The sequence below is a fragment of the Pelophylax lessonae genome (assembly GCF_965119305.1).
Source record: "Pelophylax lessonae genome assembly, chromosome: 11".
Taxonomy (NCBI): Eukaryota; Metazoa; Chordata; class Amphibia; order Anura; family Ranidae; genus Pelophylax; species Pelophylax lessonae.
The window spans coordinates 142,637,799-142,659,236 of NC_138778.1; the positions used below are offsets into that span (position 1 = coordinate 142,637,799).

Sequence of the window (21,438 nt, forward strand, 5' to 3'; positions counted from 1 at the left end):
CATCTGTGCATGAACCCGTACAGATGTCTGTCAAATCGCCCCCGAAGACGCACTGACATGCAAGTTTGAAATTGTGCATGTTCAGCTGAATGATTTCAAACCCGCCCTCAGTGTCGGCAATAGCCTCCGATCTGACAAGTGATTCAACATGAAAAATCACATGCCAAATTGGCACAATGTCAACAGGGCTTCATGTTCCATGAACGATGCCCCGAAACAGATTGCAAAATGCAGTGCGCTTGCCAGAATCGCATCGTATTTGTGTTTACAGCCATCCCATGCGATTAGATGTGGAGTAAAAAAGGGTGATGCAATTTGAGCCATACAAAATATATGGCTCAAATCGCATCGCACAAACATCACATGTGATATGCACAGGAATGCGGTGCGTTTGTTCAGCACGCACCAGTCTGAACCCAGGCTATGTTCTATGAGCGACACCTCGAAACAGAACCAAGGCTTAAAAGAAGCAACAGAATCAAAAATGTCAAAAAACGCCAGTTAGCAGCGTTTTTTTTGCCGTTTATTGACATTCAAGCGTTTTTACAGCTGAAAAACGCCACTAAAAACCCACTATTTTTTTACAGCCAGAAACTGCTGATAACAGCCTGCGTGTGCATGGACACATAGGAGAACATGCTGAGGGGTTTAGTGGCTGCAGAAAAAAACGTTTGATGCCAAAAACAGCCGCTGTAAAAACGTCCAGTGTGCATGAGGCCTAAAGAACATGCAGCGCTATATATTACCAAATATACAGTCATGGCCAAAAATATTGGCACCCCTGCATTTCTGTCAGATAATGCACCACTTCGCCCAGAAAATTGTTGCAATTAAAAATGTTTAGGCATTCTGTTTCTTACGTTTGTTTGCATTGATAGGACACAAAAAAGTGGAGAAACAAAAAGCCAAATCTGATACATTCCACGCAAAACTCCAAAAACGGACTGGACAAAATGATTGGCACCTGCTCAAAATTGTAAGAAATAATTGCATTCCAAGTTTGTGATGCTCCTGTATTTATACCTAAACTCGCCTGTATCAAGTGCTGACAATATAGAAATCACACCAGCAACCATTTCAAATGGTGAGTGACTCAACCTTTCTGTTATGTGTCTCTGTGTGCCACACAAAGCATGGAGAAGAGAAAGAGCAGCAAACAACTGTCTGAGGATTTGAGAACAAAAATAGTGAAAAAGCATGGACAATCTCAAGGTTACAAGTCCTTCTCCAGAGATCGTAATGTTCCTGTCTCCACTGTGCGCAACATTGTCAATATGTTTACAGCCCTTGGCACTGTAGCTAATCTCCCTGGCCTGGACATGGATGAAAGAGAAAAATTGAACAAAGATTGCAACAAAGTATTGTTTGAATGGTGGATAAAGAACCTCCAACAACTTGCAGACAAATTCAAGCTGACCTTCAGGGCACAGGGAGAAACACTTCACCAAACACTACAGCAACCTTACCAGATAATATGACCACCAGTAAAAGCATAGTCAAATGCACTCTTAATATCATCAATGCCAGGATATCCCTGGATCTCCAAAAACACTCCCCCACACACCACGCTCCAAAGATTCCACAAAGTTAACCACTTTAACACCGGAGGATTTTGCTGTCTTACGTCTGGGCCACTTTTTGCGATTCGGCACTGTGCGACTTTAACTGACAATTGCGCGGCCGTGCGATGCCGTAAACAAACGAAATGTACGTCCTTTTTTTCCCCACAAACAGAGCTTTCTTTTGGTGGTATTTGATCACCTGTGCGATTTTTATTTTTTGCGCTATAAACAAAAAACAGCGTGAATTTTGAAAAAATAACAATATTTTTCACATTTTTTTTATATGAAATTCCCCCAAAAAGAATGTAAAAATTAAAAAATTTTTCATTTTTGGCTAATTTGTTTTCTGCTACCTATGTTTGGTAAAAAAAAAAAAATCGCAATAAGCGTATTTTGATTGGTTTGCGCAAAAGTTATTGCGTTTACAAAGGGAAAGATTTATGTCATTTTGGGTGTTTTTTTTTTTGACGAGTAATGGCGGCGATCTGCGATTTTTTTTGCGGGACTGCGACATTGCGGCGGACAGATCGGACCCTTGACTGACATTTTTGACACTTTTGGGGGTACCAGTGACATTACTACAGTAATCAGTGCTATACATATGCACTGTTACTGTAAAAATTACACTGGCAGGGAATGGGTTAATATTATTGGAGAGGGAGGGGTTAATGTATGCCTGGTGCTTACTAACGTGTGTGGGGGGAGGTGACTGAGTGACACAGGGACAGATCACATGTTCAGCTATGCTGAATCCTGTAATCTATCACTGTCTGTCACTTAGGAGACACAAGCGGGCGGATCTCCAAACTCGATCCCCGACGATCGGGGAAGAGCGGTGGTGATCACCGCCGCTCCTCCCCTGGCCCGACTCCCGCTGTGACTGAATACAGCGGGAGCGAGCCTCCGGCAGCGTGCGAGCGCCGCCCACAAGGGGAGGAGTCCAGCGACGTAGGTCTACGCCGCTGGACGGGAACGAGCCACTGTGTTGCAGTAGAGGCACAGTGACTGGTCGTAAAGTGGTTTTAAGGATAAGTAGGAAAAACTCTCACAGTGTAGTAAGCGAAATCCTCCAATTTAATAAAAAAGAAAAAACCTTCTTGGTCCCTATAGGCAATCAAATACTCCTTTGATCAACATTCTGCAGTGCTACTTATAAATATTAATAGCGATTTATCTTTGTGTGCATAGCTATACATCTATAATTCAGATGGAAAACACACTAATAATTATTTTAAAGTATATATAAACCCAATCACTAAATGTCACTTAAGCTTTAAATTATAGAAAAAACCTCTTAATTTTGGATAGTGAATGTGAGGGAGAAAACCTATCACTTTATTTTTATCCTTCTCTGTTGCATGGATTTAGATACATAGATTTCCCTTTACTTTTTGTCCGATTGAGGATATCAAAGGAAATATTCCCAAAATTAGGGGAATTCCCCTCATATACAGTTGCCCTCGCTGAAATATCTACCCTTACCTCTACTTTTTAGAAGGTTTTTTGGTTTCAGTTACAATGATCATTAAAACAATTAGAGGAGGAATCTCTCCACTGGGGACATAGATAGCAATAATAACTTGACTGAGGGTCTAACCCCCCCTTTCCCCCCATATACAAACCCTAAATACGCAGTTTTTTTTTTTTTTATTTACCAGTAAAATTCTTCTCCTGGAATACAGTACAGGACATAGGCCTCCTTAAATCATTACAACTGGGTAATAAGCAGTATACATTCAAGGTGACAGGACACTGGCAAATAGAAAGGTTGCAGGGGCAATCCCCTAAATAGCCCTTCTACTGGCTAGCTCCAGCAGTAGCAAGCAATATTGAGGTAATAATATGCAATGTACTACAGGAAATCAGATTTTACTGGCAATTCAAAGATCCTATACTCCTGACTATACCCTACAGGAAATAGACTTCTTTAAATGATTATGACGGGGGCATCCATAAGCAGTCCAACTGAGGGGGAGAGGCAACATAGCAAATGACACCCACAGACCATAATACCAGGTAGGTCAAGGCTTGAGAGGCTCAGAATACAGCGTGTAGCACCTTATGCCCTGAAGTGGCATCAGAAGCAGCTAGGGTTAGAGCAGAAGCAGCAGCACAGGGTGCCAGACAGCCAGCCACCCACAGGCCCTGTACCAGCCAGTCAGAGCATTGATTACCAGTGCAGACCCTTGGGGGCGGGGGGGTGCCACTAGATCCACCAGGGATGCCCACCCATGACCATAGGGATGCCCACGCATGACCCCAGGGATGCCCACCATGGCCACCAGGAATGGCAATCAGGGCTCAGGGAGCCCGCCAGTGCCCTCCCCATCAGTGCTGCCCGCCAGTGCCCTCCCCATCAGTGCTGCCCGCCAGTGCCCATCATTGCCATCTATCAGTGCCGCCTATCAGTGCCCATCAGTGCTGCCTATCAGTGCCCATCAGTGCCGCCTATCAGTGCCGCCTATCAGTGCCACCTATCAGTGCCGCATATTAGTGCCACCCCATCAGTGCCTGTCAGTGCAGCCTCATCAGTGCTCATCAGTGAAGGAAAAAACATATCTATTTACAAAATTGTATAACAAACAAAAAAAACTTTTTTTTTTTTTCCCAAACTTTTGGTCATTTTTCATTTGTTTAGCAAAAAAGAAAAAAACGCAGAGGTGATCAAATACCACCAAAAGAAAGCTCTATTTGTGGGGAAAAAATGACATATGTTTGGTTTAGGTACAGTGTTGCATGACCGCGCAATTGTCATTCAAAATTCAACAGCGCTAAAAGCTATAAATTGGCCTGGGCAGGAAGGAGGAAAAGTGCCCAGTATTGAAGTGGCTAAAGTGGCTGTAAACCCTCACATACAGTGGGTACGGAAAGTATTCAGACCCCCTTACATTTTTCACTCTTTGTTATATTGCAGCCATTTGCTAATATCATTTAAGTTCATTCTTCTTCCTCATGAATGTGCACATAGCACCCCATACTGACAGAAAAACACAGAATTGTTGACATTGTTGCAGATTTATTAAAAAAGAAAAACTAAAATATCACATGGTCCTAAGTATTCAGACCCTTCGCTGTGACACTCATATTTTTAACTCAGGTGCTTTCCATTTCTTCTGATCATCCTTGAGATGATTCTACACCTTCATTTGAGTCCAGCTGTGTTTGATTATACTGATTGGACTTGATTAGGAAAGCCACACACCTGTCTATATAAGACCTTCCAGATCACAATGCATGTCAGAGCAAATGAGAATCATGAGGTCAAAGGAACTGCCTGAAGAGCTCAGAGACAGAATTGTGGCAAGGCACAGATCTGGCCAAGGTTACAAAAAGATTTCTGCTACACTTAAGGTTCCTAAGAGCACAGTGGCCTCCATAATCCTCAAATGGAAGACGTTTGGGACGACCAGAACTGGCCGTCCGGCCAAACTGAGCTATCGGGGGAGAAGAGCCTTGGTGAGAGAGGTAAAGAAGAACCCAAAGATCACTGTGGCTGAGCTCCAGAGATGCAGTCAGGAGATGGGAGAAAGTTGTAGAAAGTCAACCATCACTGCAGCCCTCCACCAGTCGGGGCTTTATGGCAGAGTGGCCCGACGGAAGCCTCTCCTCAGTGTAAGACACATGAAAAGCCCGCATGAAGTTTGCTAAAAAAACACCTGAAGGACTCCAAGATGGTGAGAAAATAGATTCTCTGGTCTGATGAGACCAAAATAGAACTTTTTGGCCTTAATTCTAAGCGGTATGTGTGGAGAAAACCAGGCACTGCTCATCACCTGTCCAATACAGTCCCAACAGTGAAGCATGGTGGTGGCAGCATCATGCTGTGGGGGTGTTTTTCAGCTGCAGGGACAGGACGACTGGTTGCAATCGAGGGAAAGATGAATGCGGCCAAGTACAGGGATATCCTGGACAAAAACCTTCTCCAGAGTGCTCTGGACCTCAGACTGGGCCAAAGGTTTACCTTCCAACAAGACAATGACCCTAAGCACACAGCTAAAATAACAAAGGAGTGGCTTCACAACAACTCCGTGACTGTTCTTAAATGGCCCAGCCAGAGCCCTGACTTAAACCCAATTGAGCATCTCTGGAGAGACCTAAAAATGGCTGTCCACCAACATTTACCATCCAACCTGACAGAACTGGAGAGGATCTGCAAGGAGGAATGGCAGAGGATCCCCAAATCCAGGTGTGAAAGACTTGTTGCATCTTTCCCAAAAAGACTCCTGGCTGTATTAGATCAAAAGGGGGCTTCTACTAAATACTGAGCAAAGGGTCTGAATACTTAGGACCATGTGATATTTCAGTTTTTCTTTTTTAATAAATCTGCAACAATGTCAACAATTCTGTGTTTTTCTGTCAGTATGGGGTGCTATGTGTACATTCATGAGGAAGAAGAATGAACCTAAATGATTTTAGCAAATGGCTGCAATATAACAAAGAGTGAAAAATTTAAGGGGGTCTGAATACTTTCCGTACCCACTGTATATCCAGTGAAGGGAACAGCCTCAGATGATACACAGATGAAACAAATCTCCCTACATAGGTTTTACATGCATAGCTGCTGTCTTCTGCATTATATATTCTTTAGAAAGTGCACATCATGTTAGAAATGTTCTCTTCCTGTTCAGCACTGGGAGTGTTGTGTTGGTAAACACTGTGTGACAGCCGAATAAAGGAAAGGCACACACGCCCTCTCAGCAAAGGAGGAAAGGAATGTGCTCTAAATAGACCAGCCCTCTGATAATCTATTTATAGCACCCACCCCAATACAAAATTCAGCCTGGTTTTATCTCAGTTTTCAGCCTGGTTTTATTTTAGTTGATGGAGAACTTGTCAGAAGTTATCATGCTGATAACAGAAGAACTGAGCAGGAGAAAGCTACTGGACTTAGTGCTTTGGAGATATATAAAAAAATACTGCAGATGTATGTGCCTAGGTCAAATTTCATGAATCAGGTTTACACCCACTTTAAATATGGTGAGATTCATGAGAAGCTTATGCCGATGACATGCTTATATTTCTGGGTGATACAGATGCTTCACTTAGAGAGGTTATGACCACGATAGCCTCCTTTGGTAACTACTCAGGTCTGACCATAAACTGGACAAAGTCCCCCCTCCTGCCCTTGGATGGTGCATTTTCCCCAACCATCTCTTCGTTTTGACCTGTCCCAGTTGTAGAGACATTTAAGAACTTGGTTGTCTAGATTTCTTCTACAATTACGCAATACTGCACCCTTAACATTATGCCACTTCTTCTTAGGTTTAAGGCAAAAATGTAATCTGGAATAAGCTATGGCTCTCCTTGATAGGTAGAGCCAATCTCATAAAGATGATACTAATGCCACAACTTTGCTTTCTCCACAACTCGCCTGTAGTAGTACCACTGCATCATATTTTTTGGATAGTGAATATTACTTTCCGAACTTTTAAAATGGCGCTGCATGTCTAGTGGCCAGCCAGACAGACAGCAATGACGCTTAAGAGTTTCAGCGTATGTGTATGCAATAATGTCTGACAGCTACTCGCAGCTATTATCTATGATCTCACATCCTGAGACCATAGATAATAGCTGCGAGTAGCTGCCAGAAGCTTGAAGCTGTTGGATAGCAGAAAGCAGATCTACCCACTGTGATGTGGGAAGAGACAATTCAGGGAGATGTAGTGGGAAGGAGGTAGAATGCGACACTCCAGTTTTACCCCCTGGAAACACCACTATGGACCCATACATCTGAGATATTCTGGGACCAGAAGAAAAAGTAGGCCAACAAAAGTCTCCTCCAATTAGATAAGTAGGGGTCATTAATCACTTTAAAAAGAGGCATTGGCTCCAGTCTTGGCTTGTTTGAAAGACCACGTCTTCTTGTGAAAGTATTGTTTTTCTGGGAGGAAAGAAACCCTTTTTAACTTCAGAAATAGTAGACCTACAGGTAGAAGTCTGAGCCTTTTTCCTTTGTTGGAGAACAGCACTCTTAAGCCCCTCTAATTTCATTAAAGTTCTTATCCAAGAAAGACCAGTTTACCTTCAAAGGGTAACCACTCAAAGCATTTCTTACAAGCGAGTTCAGCTGACCAGCATTTGAGCCAGATAATCCTGTGCATGTGTACAGTAGGAAGGCTCAGCCTCGAAATTTGAGGAAAAAAGTGTTCACCAAACCATTTCTGCAGTGGCAAGATGAAGCTAGGGTTCTGTGCCCCATGCACAGTCCAGACAGCAATAGTATGGCAGATTGAAACAGACAGAAAAGCAGGTTGCATGGCAAAGATAGCAATTAATCAGTAGGCCCTCCAATCTTTTATCCACTGGGTCTTTAAAAACAGATTATTATTTACAGGAGAAGAGAGGGTCATGTGAAGATAAGAGATGGCTGGATCTGCCACGGGAAGAGTCCTTTTCCTAAGAAAATTTGCATTGGCTGGAAAGGTCTTAGTTGGTGTAGGGAGTTTTAAAGATCCCAAACTGGTAAATTTTTGGGTCAGAAACACAGGCTGATCAACTGCTAAACAATGTAGCAATAGACTCTTTGAGTTTAGGAGAAATGGCTGAAGCAGGCATATCACTTTGTTCTGAGTCCTCAGCCAACGTCTTCCCCTCTTACACGGTGTCTGGCTCAAGGGCAAATTGCAAGGCCAATTCTGGAAGGGAGGTTGAAGGGACACAGCTGTGATGCTTGTTGCCTAAGACCTCAACAAGGGCAGAAATTCTGCCCATGAACTCTGACAATGCAGCAGAAAATCTCTCTCCAGAAAGAAAGGATGAGGCAGCACTATGTGCCAAGGGGAGCATCAGTTGCAGGATCAAGTGCAAAGCAATGTTAAAAACAGCCTCACATCTTCCAACAGATGAGGTCCAGGAGTTATCATGTTGGGAAAAAAATAAATAAAGCGGGAGTAGAGAGAAAAAAACACCATAGAAGAAGGCAGGCTTACCTCCGTAGAGAGAAGAGGCCAATCACCTAAGGCAGTGATGGCAAACCTTTTTGAGCCAGAGTGCCCAAACTACGACACAAATCCAACTTATTGGGGGGGGGGGGGGGATTAGAGAGCGCAGGCATAAGCGGCGGCAGCTTCCCATTATAGCTGGCGTGCCCACACAGAGGGCGCTGCGTGCCAGTTGTGGCATGCGTGCCATAGGTTCGACAACACTGACCTAAGTACACTAGCAATATTCTGCCTTGAGAAATGCCACACAGCCATTCCTGGATATCAGGAATGTAGACAGGAACTGGCTTCAAGAGGTTGCATGAGATCAGCAGGGCAGGTATGCAAGAAAGGTTAGTATAAAAAGCTAAAATTTGTATTTTGATTCAACAAATTTCAAATGCTATTGGTATACAGTGCTTTAGAAAACTGAATGTCATTTAGTTAGGGTTTACATTTACTTTAAAAGTACATGTATATTTTAAAGTGATTGCAAACCTACAATTTTTATTGTTTTTAAAAACAAACATGCCATACTTACCTGCTCTGTGCAATGGTTTTACACAGCGCAACCCTGATCCCCCCCCACCTTCTTCTTGGGTCCCCTGCCAGCATTCCTGGCTCCTCTCCCCAAGTGCCCTCATAGCCAGCCGCTGGGGGAGGGCGAAACACAGAAGGTTTTTTATCCTAATGCATATTGCATTAAGGTAACAAATCTTCTAGCTTTACTGCCACTTTAAATGCTATTTTTATCATTTTATTGCGATCTGTGTCCCCATTAGGGACTATCTGTGCTGACTACCATTATCAGCAAGAGTGAAAGCAAAATTTTGGACTGTCTCTAGAATAACAACAAAGAGAAAAAGAGCGCACAGGCTCTGGAGCAATATCTTGATGATGATGTTTAAAAATATATAAATATTCATACACTCACAAATGAAAGTTGACCACTTCCTGGGAATCGGCATACCTGTACGTCGGCTCGAGGAATTGGTTGTACCGGGATGATGTCTGCAGCTGCAGGCATCAACCCGGTACCGTTATTTAGAGCCAGCGGTCGGCTTTCAGAAGAGAACACCCGGTGAGACTACGGAGCCACTCAGCTGTTATTCCAGTAAGCGGGGGCAACCAGCTGGCAGACGTGTCGGTTGGTTGCTTGGGTCGCTTGGGTCTCCGGGTGGGACAGGAGACCCGGGCAGAGCCGCAGGAGGGGAGGCCCGTCCCACCCGGAGACCCAAGCAACCAACCGACACGTCTGCCAGCTGGTTACAGTCCTGAACAAAGCTGGATTTGGCTTTGATCGGGTCTCTGATGTATTAACCCCGAAGCGGCATCATGATGCCACTTCCAGTTTACTCAGCGGCTAACGGCGCCAAATTTAAAAAACTGTCAGTATTCAAAAATGCAGATTTCAGCATTTTGAATACTTTTATGTGCAGTGAAGGGATCTGGGTTCTTTTGGACCCCGATCCCTACATAAAAAGTACTGTCACTGCCTATTAGTGTCACAAGGGATTTTTACATTACTTGTGGCAGCAATAAAAGTGATCAGAATTTTTATTTTTAAAAACAGTGCTAAAAATAAAAAATTAAATAAAAATAAATAGAAAAAAAATTTTTAAGCGCCCCCGTCGCCGTAAACTTACGCATGAAAGAAAAGGCATACATAAGTCGCGCCCGCAAATGAAAACGGTGTTCAAACCACACGTGAGGTATTGCCGCAATTGCCAGAGCAATAATTTAAGAAAAAAAAAAGACCTACGCTGTAACTCTAAACTGGTAATCGTTAAAAATTTTTAAAGCATTGCCTATGGAGATTTCTAAGTACCGTAGTTTGTCGCCAATCAACTAGTGTGCAATTTTAAAATGTAACATGTTAGGTATCTATTTACTTGGCATGACATCACCTTTCACAATATACAAACAAATCGGGATAACTTTACTGTTTAGATTTTTTTAAATGCAGTGAAATTTATTTTTTCCCCAAAAAATTGCGTTTGAAAGACTACTGCACAAATACTGCGTGACAAAAAATATTGCAACGACCGCCATTTTATTCTTCAGAGTCTTTGTTATATATATATATATATATATATATATATATATATATGTTTGGGGGTTCTAAGTAATTTTCTAGCTAAAAATACTGATTTTAACTTGTAAACAACATGTGTCGGAAATAGGCTTGATCCTTAAGTGGTTAAATAAGGCATCCACAATATGGCATCTCTCAGTGTAAGGCTTCCTGCTGTGAGCTCAGAGCCATCTAGGAGACAAGTTCTACCTGTCAGCGTGCAGCCGTCAACAAGCTGCACGCCGACCACTCTCACACTATGGAATTTTGCCAGCCATATGGTAAGCTGAGCCGCCTTCCATGTCACGGGACTTGGGAGGGCAAACAGCCTACATTGACAGAGCACATGTGTGGGTACCAGGACAATGCGTTTCAGAGGGCGTGGCCTCCTTTTTTAGGTCCTCTGAGTTTGTGAGTGTATGAATTTTTATATACAGTAAACCCCCCTCCATTGCGGGGGTTATGTTCCGGACCCTCCCGCGAAAAGTGAAAATCCGCGAAATAGAAAAACACTATTAAAATACACTGTAGGCATGTTTTTTTTTTACTGTCACTGTACTTTTAAAAGCATTTTAAGGTCTTTAAACACACTTTTAAAACAATAGAAACACATTTAAACGCATAAAAGAAAATATTTAATTTTCAATGATTTATATAGTAAAATAACATTACAGAAAAAAACCACAATATACCTGGACCGCGAAAACTGAACCGCGATGGAGCGGGGGTTTACTGTATTTTTAAATATTATAAAATGTTTTGCACCAGAGCCTGTATTCCCTTTTTCCCTTTGTATCTTCACAGCAATCAGTGTCCGCTGATCAGGAGAGCAGCAAGGTGGTGTCATAACTCAAGAGACTTAACCCCTTAAATGATGGACTGTACCATTAGACTTTTTGGGACTTCTGCGCTTTGATCCATTTAGACCTAAGCACAAGTACTGCTCTTATTGGGGTTTTTACCAGAATAATAACAGAGGGGAAATATTCCAATAGGGACACTAGTTCTGGAGAACCTGGTGACAACCAAGGATCCCCTCACATCGGAGGAATTTGGCTATGGGACAGTGAGTGAAGGAGAATCTCCCCAAAGGTGACACAAATTGCAAAATAAAAAAATTAGAGGGGTTATAACTAGGGATTGACCGATTATCTGCAATGCCAATATATGCACTTTATATCGGAATCGGCCCCTGAGGTTACCGATATTTCGGGAAAGTGCTGTACCGGAGTGATGCCTGCCGCTAGAGCCCTCACCCCAGTGATGCCTCCATAGCCGACTGACGGCTGTCTGGTAATGACAACCAATGCGGCTGAGAAGCCGCTCGGCTGTCATTACAAGGAGCGGAAGGGGACTCCTCCCGCCGCCTTTCGCGGCTCGCCCGGGTCTCCCGTCCCACCGGGGGACCCTGGCATCCTACCTGCTCAGCTGACGAAGAGAAGACCCAATCAAAGCCGAATTCGGCTCTGATCGATTCTCCATGTAAAAAACCCGGAAGTGATGTCATGACATCACTTCCAGGTACTCAGTGGCAAATTAAAAAAAATACGAGCATTCAAAACAGCCAAACTTGGCGTTTTGAATGCTTTTAAGTTCCCCAGATCCCTCCACCAGAGTACCTGTGAAAAATAAAAAAATACATTTTTTTTTAAATGTCCAAAAATATCGGACAATATCGATATCCGATGTCCAAAATATCGGTATCGGTATTGGCACTAAAAAAAAAACTATATCGGTCGATCACTAGTTATAACCCTCCCTTACCCTATCCAAAGTTAGGAAAAAAAGGTTTTGCTTTAGTTCTACTTTAAGTAACTGCATTTACAAAACACTTTTGCAATATAATGGTTGAATGATTTTGGGAACATTTCAAATAAAAACAACAGTTATAGCCAACAGTGTTCTAAAGTGGAATGAAACAGCATAAGTAGAAGCATTTATGAAGAACTGCCAAGCTCACCTTCCATCTGGTTGGCTACCATAACAACAGAGAAGTAGCAGTGTTGCAATTAGCATTAGCAAAGCTCCTGGCCAATTGAAGCAAGAAGATCGGTTTCCATGATACAAAAAGCTTAATCTCCAATTCTGCAGAGAAAAACACTGTGTGATCTTCTTGTTTGCACAGTCATGTATTTATTCTGGGCACCTTATTTTAGAATAGGAAAAACAAGAAAATGCAATACAATACAAAAACTTAATTGCCAAATAGAAGACATGCTTTAGCTACATTTCTGAGCATTATGATAACGTACATGAACAGTATTTTAGATAAATAAGAACGCCAATAGAAATGTAGCTTTTCACAATATTGAACCCAAACTGACGTCCTAAAGCCCTGCAATGTGGTTTATTCGGCCATACTGCCATGGTGAAAGGCCAAATATTAAATCTAAACTCTAGACATTTTTAAAACGGAAGTACATTAAGGATCACATTTCCCTGATCCAATATGGTAAAATGATGAAATCAGTTAGCTGTCATGTGGGCTTATACCATGGTTTTGACACAAGCATTCAAAATTCTTTGCTCTGGATGTTGAGTTCTTCCGGGAGGGGATTGATAAAACCCGCCTCCATATGGAGATCAAATGGATTTTCCAACTGGAGGCAAATAAAGCACCTGGTAATAATCAGGACAGTTTTAAGTCCTTTTTGTAATTCTATGTACATTTCCTTCTAAATACCGGTCCTGTTCCTTGGTTTGTCTCTGATTAATAGGCATGTTGTATCTTACGTTGGGTATAGAAAATAATCACCCTATCACAGTTTTTGTTTTATCCAGCTGTATTTACTCAGTGCAATATCCAAGTGAAAGATCTATCACCAACATATAACAAAAAAAATAAAAAATTCAAAAACAGAATCACTGAGTTGGAAAAAGGATCACCCCCCTTATGTCAGTATTTTGTTGAACCACCTCCTGCTTGAATTACAGCCTTTGTAGTATGTTGGGATATGTCTCTAGCTTTGCACATCTAGACTTTGCAATATTTGCTCACTCTCCTTTGCGGAATTGCACACGTTAAGTTAAATTTGATGGTGACCGGGGTTTAAGTCTGGGCTCTGACTAGGCCATGCAAGGACAGTCACCTTTTTCTCCTTCAACCACTGTGTGGTCATGTTTGCTGTGTATTTTGGGTCATTGTCATGTTGGGAGGTACTGTAAACCTTCTTCCCATTGACAACTTTCTAGGCAGAGGGCAGTAGGTTTTTCTCAAGAATTTGATGGTATTTTGACCCATCCATTTTTCCTTCTATCCTGACAAGTGCCCCAATCCCTGCTGCAGAGAAACATCCCCACGACAGGATAGTACCATCTCCATACTTTACTGTAGGAATGGTGACATTTGGACGGTGAGATGTATTGGAATTCTGCCAGATATATTGTTTGGTGTGGCGGCCAAATAATTAAATTGTAGTCTCATCTGACTATAATAAAAGTAAGTAATCAGCGCAATCCCCAATTGATAAAGTAAAAAACACACAAAGCTGCAAGCAATCAGTGCCAGACACAAAACACCCACAGTAATCAATAAATAATATTGCTGCGCTGAGTGAATAAACAATCGCTTGAAAGTGTCACTAAAAAATTAAATAATGTGACAAAAATTAAATGTGATGCTCATAAATCAATATGACTCATACACACGTGATATTGAAAATCCCAATAACACAATATAAATGTGAATAAAAATGTATATAGTGACTTGATGTCAAATGACAAAGAAACAAAAATAAGGATGTGATACAAAAGTCCCAATACACAGTGCAATTTCAGTGACTAATGAATAAATCTATCTTCATCTGTGCATAAAGTGCTGCATGCTTCACTCAAAGTGCTCCAGTGTGGAATAGTGAGATTCGCAGCTCACCTCAAGTAAGTCAAAACAGGCATATAGACCGGGGGAGGAGCCTGCACGTCATTACGCCGATCCGGAGGTACCAGGAAGTGTCCTGAATGCTGCTGTGAGCTGGCACGGCTTTAGTGCCTAGTAATGTAAGTGCAATACTTTACGATTACCAATAAATAGCCCCCTAATAAATACAGAGAGCATTAGATCTCCTTCTTTATATCTTCCATCATTTACAATCCCATATCTGAGAGACTGGTTGGAAGTGGAGGCAGAGGAGATTACCAGGCGACCGTTGATGTATATCTATATGCCTGTTTTGACTTACTTGAGGTGAGCTGCGAATCTCACTATTCCACACTGGAGCACTTTGAGTGAAGCATGCAGCACTTTATGCACAGATGAAGATTGATTTATTCATTAGTCACTGAAATTGCACTGTGTATTGGGACTTTTGTATCACATCCTTATTTTTGTTTCTTTGTCATTTGACATCAAGTCACTATATACATTTTTATTCACATTTATATTGTGTTATTGGGATTTTCAATATCACGTGTGTGAGTCATATTGATTTATGAGCATCACATTTAATTTTTGTCACATTATTTAATCTTTTAGTGACACTTTCAAGCGATTGTTTATTCACTCAGCGCAGCAATATCATCTGACTAGAACACTTTTTTCCATGTGGCCTCAGAATCGTCAAGTAAAGCACAGTAGTGACTGCCATAGAGGAGTGGCTTTTTCCCTGCAACCCTCCCACACAAGTCACATTTGTGGAGAATTTGTGAAATTGCTGGCCCATGCACACCATGACCACTCTTCGTCATAAATTCCTGCAACTGCTTCAAAGTTGCTGTAGGCTTCTTTGTAGCCTCTCTGACCAGTTTCCTTCTGGCTCATCCCGTTTGGAGCGAAGTGCTGATCGAGGGAGGGTCTGTTTTGCTCCAAATACCTTCCACTTCACTAATAATAGACTTCACTGTGCTTCTAAGCACTGATAAAGCCTTTGATTTATTTTTATATCCATCTCCTGACTTATGCCTGTCCACAACTTTATCCTGCAGATCTTTTCACAGTGCCTTGCCACCCAGAGTTGTTTGCTTCAGCTGCACTATCAGATACTGAAATGCTCCAGGAAAGCTCTTTTCATGCTGAGCTAATCAAAAGGACTACAGCTGATCACAATTGAAAGTAAAATGGCTTTATTGAATTAGTCACACACACAATACCTCCTGTGTTTATGAAAATGGCCCCTCCAGATGGATATGCTTAGATCTTCATTACTTTTAAAAAAAATGGGTAACCACGGTCTTGCTGCCCTCAAAGACTTGGGGAAGTCTAACACTGCAACTATACAAAACACACAGAGGGCGCACCGACCTAGTGCATTATCCCGAGACAAAAAATATATTCTATAAAAACACAGTAAATAATACTTACCGTGTTTTTATACAATAAATTATTTGTCTCAGGGTAATGCACTAGGTCGGTGCGCCCTCTGTGTGTTTTGTATGTTGTGGAAAATTTGATTGTGGACATTTCTTTAGTTAAATAGTCATATTGTCTCCCAGTGTCAGTTTTACCGGTAATCGCTATTCACAGCGAATATTGCTTTAACTGTCATTGCAGGAAAGACTTGTTAGTGAAAACCTTCCATTAAGATGAGATGGCACAATACTAGTAGCAAAGAGAGTCCATCACACACATGTATACCCGCCATTCGGGGCCCTGTACTGCTGAGATATGTTTGTGATATGGAATTCATATAATTTTACCAAGATTAATGGATGGCATCTTTTAGTCATATTTGATCGGTATGACTGAAACACTGCTGCTATTATATTATGCAGAGAAAGCCTCATCAACTGGAACAAATAGAATGGTCACTATTAAATTTGGTTTATATATATATATATATATATATATATATATATGAATCATATTTATTGAGATGCACTAACAGGTAATGGGTCCATGTTTATGGATGAGCACAGACAAGTCCATAAGATGGCAGCCATTTCTGCTCGTTTCTGCACATGTCTGTGTTTTTACATAAGCACTGCCCATTGTACTTTTTGAATGTATACATGTTCTGTGATTGGTGGTTTTGAAGCCACTCCCTGTAACCCCCTTTTGTTAAAGAGGAAGTAAACCCTCCTCTACAACTTGTACCTATAGGCAAGCCTATGATAAGGCTTACCTATAGGTACTGTAAATATCTCCTAAACATGCACCGTTTAGGAGATATTTACCTTACATGCAGCCAGTGACGTCACTGGCGCATGCGCTCTGAAGGAACGGCCGATCGTGCCGTTCCTTCAGAGCCCCGTGCCGTGACTGTCGGCTCTAGCGCGCGTGCGCGGGAGTGACGTCACCGCGGCTCCGGCCAATCAGATGGCCGGATGCCGCGATCCCGGAAGACGGGCGACTAGACATGTCGCCCGTCATAGAGGTGAGTGAGCGGCACGGCGGGGGCTCGTTCTGAGGTAAGTATTGCATAATGAGCTAATATGCGATGCATACTAGCTCATTATGTCTTTCTTTTGCAGGGTGTAAAAAAAAAAAAAAAAACTCAAACGAGTTTACAACCTCTTTAAATAAACCTGCTCTGCCTTGGATGGGACAGTCATTCACAGGGAACCCTCCAGGTGGCATTGAATTGACTACAGCAAGCATGTCTGTTCATTTCTTTGCTGCAGAGCGCTTGGATAACCTTATACAAAAGAGCTGTACGTTTGTACTTTTCAGTACAAGGGTTTAATGTCGTTTGGTGCGTATTAATCTTGAGCGCACTGATTGGGTTTCTATGCTCCAAGCCCTATTAATTTCCACGACATGTAAAATGGCTGTGCCATTGAGAAGGTAATTAGCTACATCTGATTGAATTTACAAGTCATTTTTATGAGGGGGGTCATCCTTTTTCAACTCAGTGATTCTGTTTTTAAATTTTTTCTTCTTTTTTTCTGACATGTTGGTGTTATATCTTTCATTTGAATGTTATAAATTGCACAGCTGGATAAAACAAAAATGGTGTCTGTCTTAATTTCAGGCTGCAAAGCAACAAAATGTAATTATTTTAAAGGAGCGTGATTCTTTTCTGTGGGCTTTATCAACTGTAGATTTTTATAGTTCTTGTTTTTTCTATGGCAGCCTAATTGTGGTAACGCTGTTTTTTAGCAACATCTACATATTTTTTGCCTGTTTAAAACTTCCATGATTGGGGCCAAGGGTTGCTTATACCCTCCCCATTGTTGCCTCTATGTGGTGCCAAGACCTCAAGCTTATGCCCCCATTTGGGCTGTCTCACCTTTGGGCCATTGTCCCTGTGTCTCCAACAGCGTATTCCCTACTCTTCCCCCCTTTCTTTTCCTGGAGGGGGAGGAGTATCATCTTCATCTGTATGGTTCACTTTGTGAGCATTTAAGACATTGTTTGTTTTGCATTGACATGTTTATTATTTTTGTTTGAAGTATGTATGAATATTATGTCATTTTAGATTGTTATGCTTACAGTGTTTTTCTCTTAGGCCCCTTTCACACTTGTGCGACCTATAAGTCGCGTGATTTTGACTGGACTTGAAGTAATGCCTATGCCTATGGACCTCAAAACGCATCAAAGTCAGACCAGTAGTGCAGGGACTACTTTGATGTCGTTGCAACTTGAAGTCGGACAGATATGAACGTTGCTCATTGGAAATCATGGAGAAGGACTTGTCATGCGACTTTGCAGTACCCAAATCGCAGGACAAGTCGCACAAGTGTTAAAGGGGCCTTATAAGTTCACCCTTTGATCCCCTGAGGAAGCATAGTTTGCGAAACGTGTTGGGATACAGCATCCATACCTGCCTTTTGTACACACATCTACTGATATTTATGGCTTTGTACTTCTGTGCTTAAAGTGGAGTTCCGGCCTCAAATACCTTTTTTAACTAAAAATACCTCTATAATACTAATCTATCGCCCTTTACAGAACCGCTATTCTCATACTTACAAAGTGTACAGTATTGGATTTTAGTCAAAATCTTACTTTTAAAAACGCTGTCTGGGAGCGGCCATCTTGGATGTTGGCATCTGAAGCCACAGTGTAATCTGCTGTGTCCTTCTTCCTGATTCCAGGGAGTGTTCTGGGAGTTCTTCCTGATTCCAGCCTCCTGGGAGTGATGACAAACAGCTCCCAGGATGCAATGCAAAGGCGGAAATGTCGGTGGCTGTGGCCACAGAGGGGGGAGAAGGAGGAAGTACAATCAAAAATGCCCTGAAAATAAGGTAAGGGACCCCCGAAAAAAATTGAAAATGCCCAATTGTTGATCAGCATAGCGAGCACTCCAGGAATCACTAAAGTTGCAAAATAGGCCGAAACTCCACTTTAACCTGATGTATTATGGATCTATGTGAGGAGGGTGCTCAGGGAGGTTATTACAGATTTTAAAAAAGTTTTTTAACAGTATGTAGTATTTGTATTTTTCTTGGATGCTGTGGCCGAGAGGAGGGTATAAGAGGTATACCTTACTGGGAAAAAAAAAAAGGATCTAATACGCGCTGCTTGACCTTACATGTCATGTCGGTCATTTATATATATAAGGTGTGGGTACACCTTGTGAATAATTAATGCGAGAATAGGAGTACATATACATAATAAACCCTAAGAGACTGTTTTTTTTTGCACATTTGGGACTTTTATTTGTGCATTTATTATTGGTAGTTATAAGGGTGATGTATAACTAGCGCTGCACCGATTTAGATTTTTTGATGCATGAAAGTTGTAACTGAATATTTTACATGCAACAGTGGGTTAAACTTTGCAGAGAAACAAGTAGTCACATCCAAGTCGCACCCATCCAAAGTTTCATCAAAGATGCATCAGAGTTGCACCAAAGTTGCACCATTTTATAGTCATACAAGGGCGAATGGAGCCTTAAAAGAGAAGTATGAGGTTTGGTTTTTTTCAGATTCATACTTACCTAGGTGGATGCAGCATCGGCTAAATGCTGCATCTTTCCCCCGGCCAGCTCTAACACTGAGAATTGAGTAAATAAACACCGCTGATCGCTCGGTTCTCATACCTCCCTGAGCAGAGCTGGTGACTGTCAGTTAGCTGCTCTCTGCTCTAAACCCTGCGCTCACTTGAGTGCTGGGCTGTGGAGGGGGCTGTAGCGGGTGGCTCAGCCTCTCAGTGGCTCGGTGACCTCAACCAACAGCAGGCTTCAGCTCGCTGTCTGATAAAGATTGAACAAGCTGCACTCTTGTGCAGAACAGAGCTGAGAGCTGGTGACTGTCAGCCAGCTGCTCTCTGCTCTAAACCCTGCGCTCACTTGAGCGCTGGGCTGTGGAGGGGGCTGGAGCGGGCGGCTCAGCCTCTCAGTGGCTCGGTGACGTCAACCAACAGCAGGCTTCAGCTTGCTGTCTGCTAAAGATTGAACAAGCTGCACTCTTGTGCAGAACAGAGCTGAGAGCTGGTGACTGTCAGCCAGCTGCTCTCTGCTCTAAACCCTGCGCTCACTTGAGCGCTGGGCTGTGGAGGGGGCTGAAGTGGGCGGCTCAGCCTCTCAGTGGCTCGGTGACGTCAACCAACAGCAGGCTTCAGCCTGCTGTCTGCTGAAAAATGGAACAAGCTACACTCTTGTGAAGAACAGAATAAACTAACTGCACTCCTGTGACCCACAGGAGAAGTACAGCCAAATGAGCATTTCCTTTAAAGGTGGACTCAGCCTTCATAATAATCTTTGCCTAGAGCTCCACATCCTGCATGCACAGAATGCACAAAGACTTACTTTCCAAAAAGTTGTTCTATTTTTCTGGTAGGAACTCAGTGTGGATAACAGTTGCTCCTGAAGATGTGACAAAGCTTGGCGAGTGGAGAGTCCCAGACATGGCCTATGACCATCCTAAAAAAACAAAAAACAAAAAAGCAAAATGTTGTTTCCGGGCTGAGTAGACCATACAGTGCTAATAATTAAACCACGATACACAAGCACAATTAACCTGGCTCTTCTCGCTGGGCTCCATGGCTCCAAACCCTTGAGAGCACTCATGTACAGGCTTCTGTGTTGTCACCACCTACAAATAGCAACATATGAAACAAGTAAGAAAATAACAGAATTAACTGCATCCAGGTCTTATCATGCAATGTCATTCTAGAATCCTGTTCTAGTAATAGTACAATGTATCCATTATGCCAGACATAGCAATAGGCTAATAACACACAGATCTCTATTTCAACAAAATATCTGCTAATTGGTCTAAAAATTTGCACTTTTAATGGCTAACGCAGACCTCTGTACAGTACTTCTTACACCACTATGCATATCTGCTGTTACTCTGTAAGTTCTCTGCAAACTCAATAAAAACTATTGAACAAGAAAAAAAAAATTAGTTGTTGAACCACTTGAAGAACAGGCCTTTTCTGACACTTTGGTAAAAGTCTGTATTATTTTGCTAGAAAATGGCTTAGAACCCCAAAACAATATATTTATGTAATATAAACTGCTCAAAAAAACATAAGGAACACTTAGAAAACACATCAGATCTCAATGGGGAAAAATATCATGCTGGATATCTATACTGGTATGGACTGGGTAATGTGTTAGGAATGAAAGGATGTCACATTGTTTGATGTAAATGAAAATGATCAACCTACAGAATTCAAAGCCCCCCCCCCCCCCCCCAAAAAAGAAATCAAAGTAAAAAAATGATGCATCAGGCTAGTCCATTTTGCTGAAATTTCATTGCAGCAACTCAAAATGGTACTCAGTAGTTTGTATGGCCCCCACGTGTTTGTATTGCATGTCTGACAACGCCGGGATATGCTCCTAATGAGACGATGGATGGTGTCCTGGGGTATTTCCTCCCAGATCTGGACCAGGGCATCACTGAGCTCCTGAACAGACTGAGGTGCAACCTGGTAGCATTGGATGGAGCAAAACATAATGTCCCTGAGGTGTTCTATTGGATTTAGTTCAGGCAAGTGTTGAGGCCATTCAATGTTATCAATTCCTACATTCTCCAGGAACTGGCTGCATACTCTCAC

General features: G+C 42.1%; 1 protein-coding gene across 4 annotated transcripts in view; it reads right to left on the reverse strand.

Annotated features, from left to right (window-relative positions):
- The window catches only part of TMEM94 (transmembrane protein 94), a 168,538-nt gene that overhangs the window by 132,703 nt on the left and 14,397 nt on the right, over positions 1–21,438 (reverse strand). For all 4 annotated transcript variants that reach the window (XM_082271725.1, XM_082271724.1, XM_082271723.1 and 1 more), the window contains exons 2-4: positions 20,394–20,468; positions 20,183–20,296; positions 12,517–12,641 (exon numbers count right to left, since the gene is read on the reverse strand). In XM_082271725.1, the coding sequence (XP_082127851.1) occupies positions 12,517–12,641; positions 20,183–20,296; positions 20,394–20,417 (263 nt within the window). In that variant the 5' untranslated portion in view covers positions 20,418–20,468. The remainder of the gene's footprint in view (positions 1–12,516; positions 12,642–20,182; positions 20,297–20,393; positions 20,469–21,438) is intronic.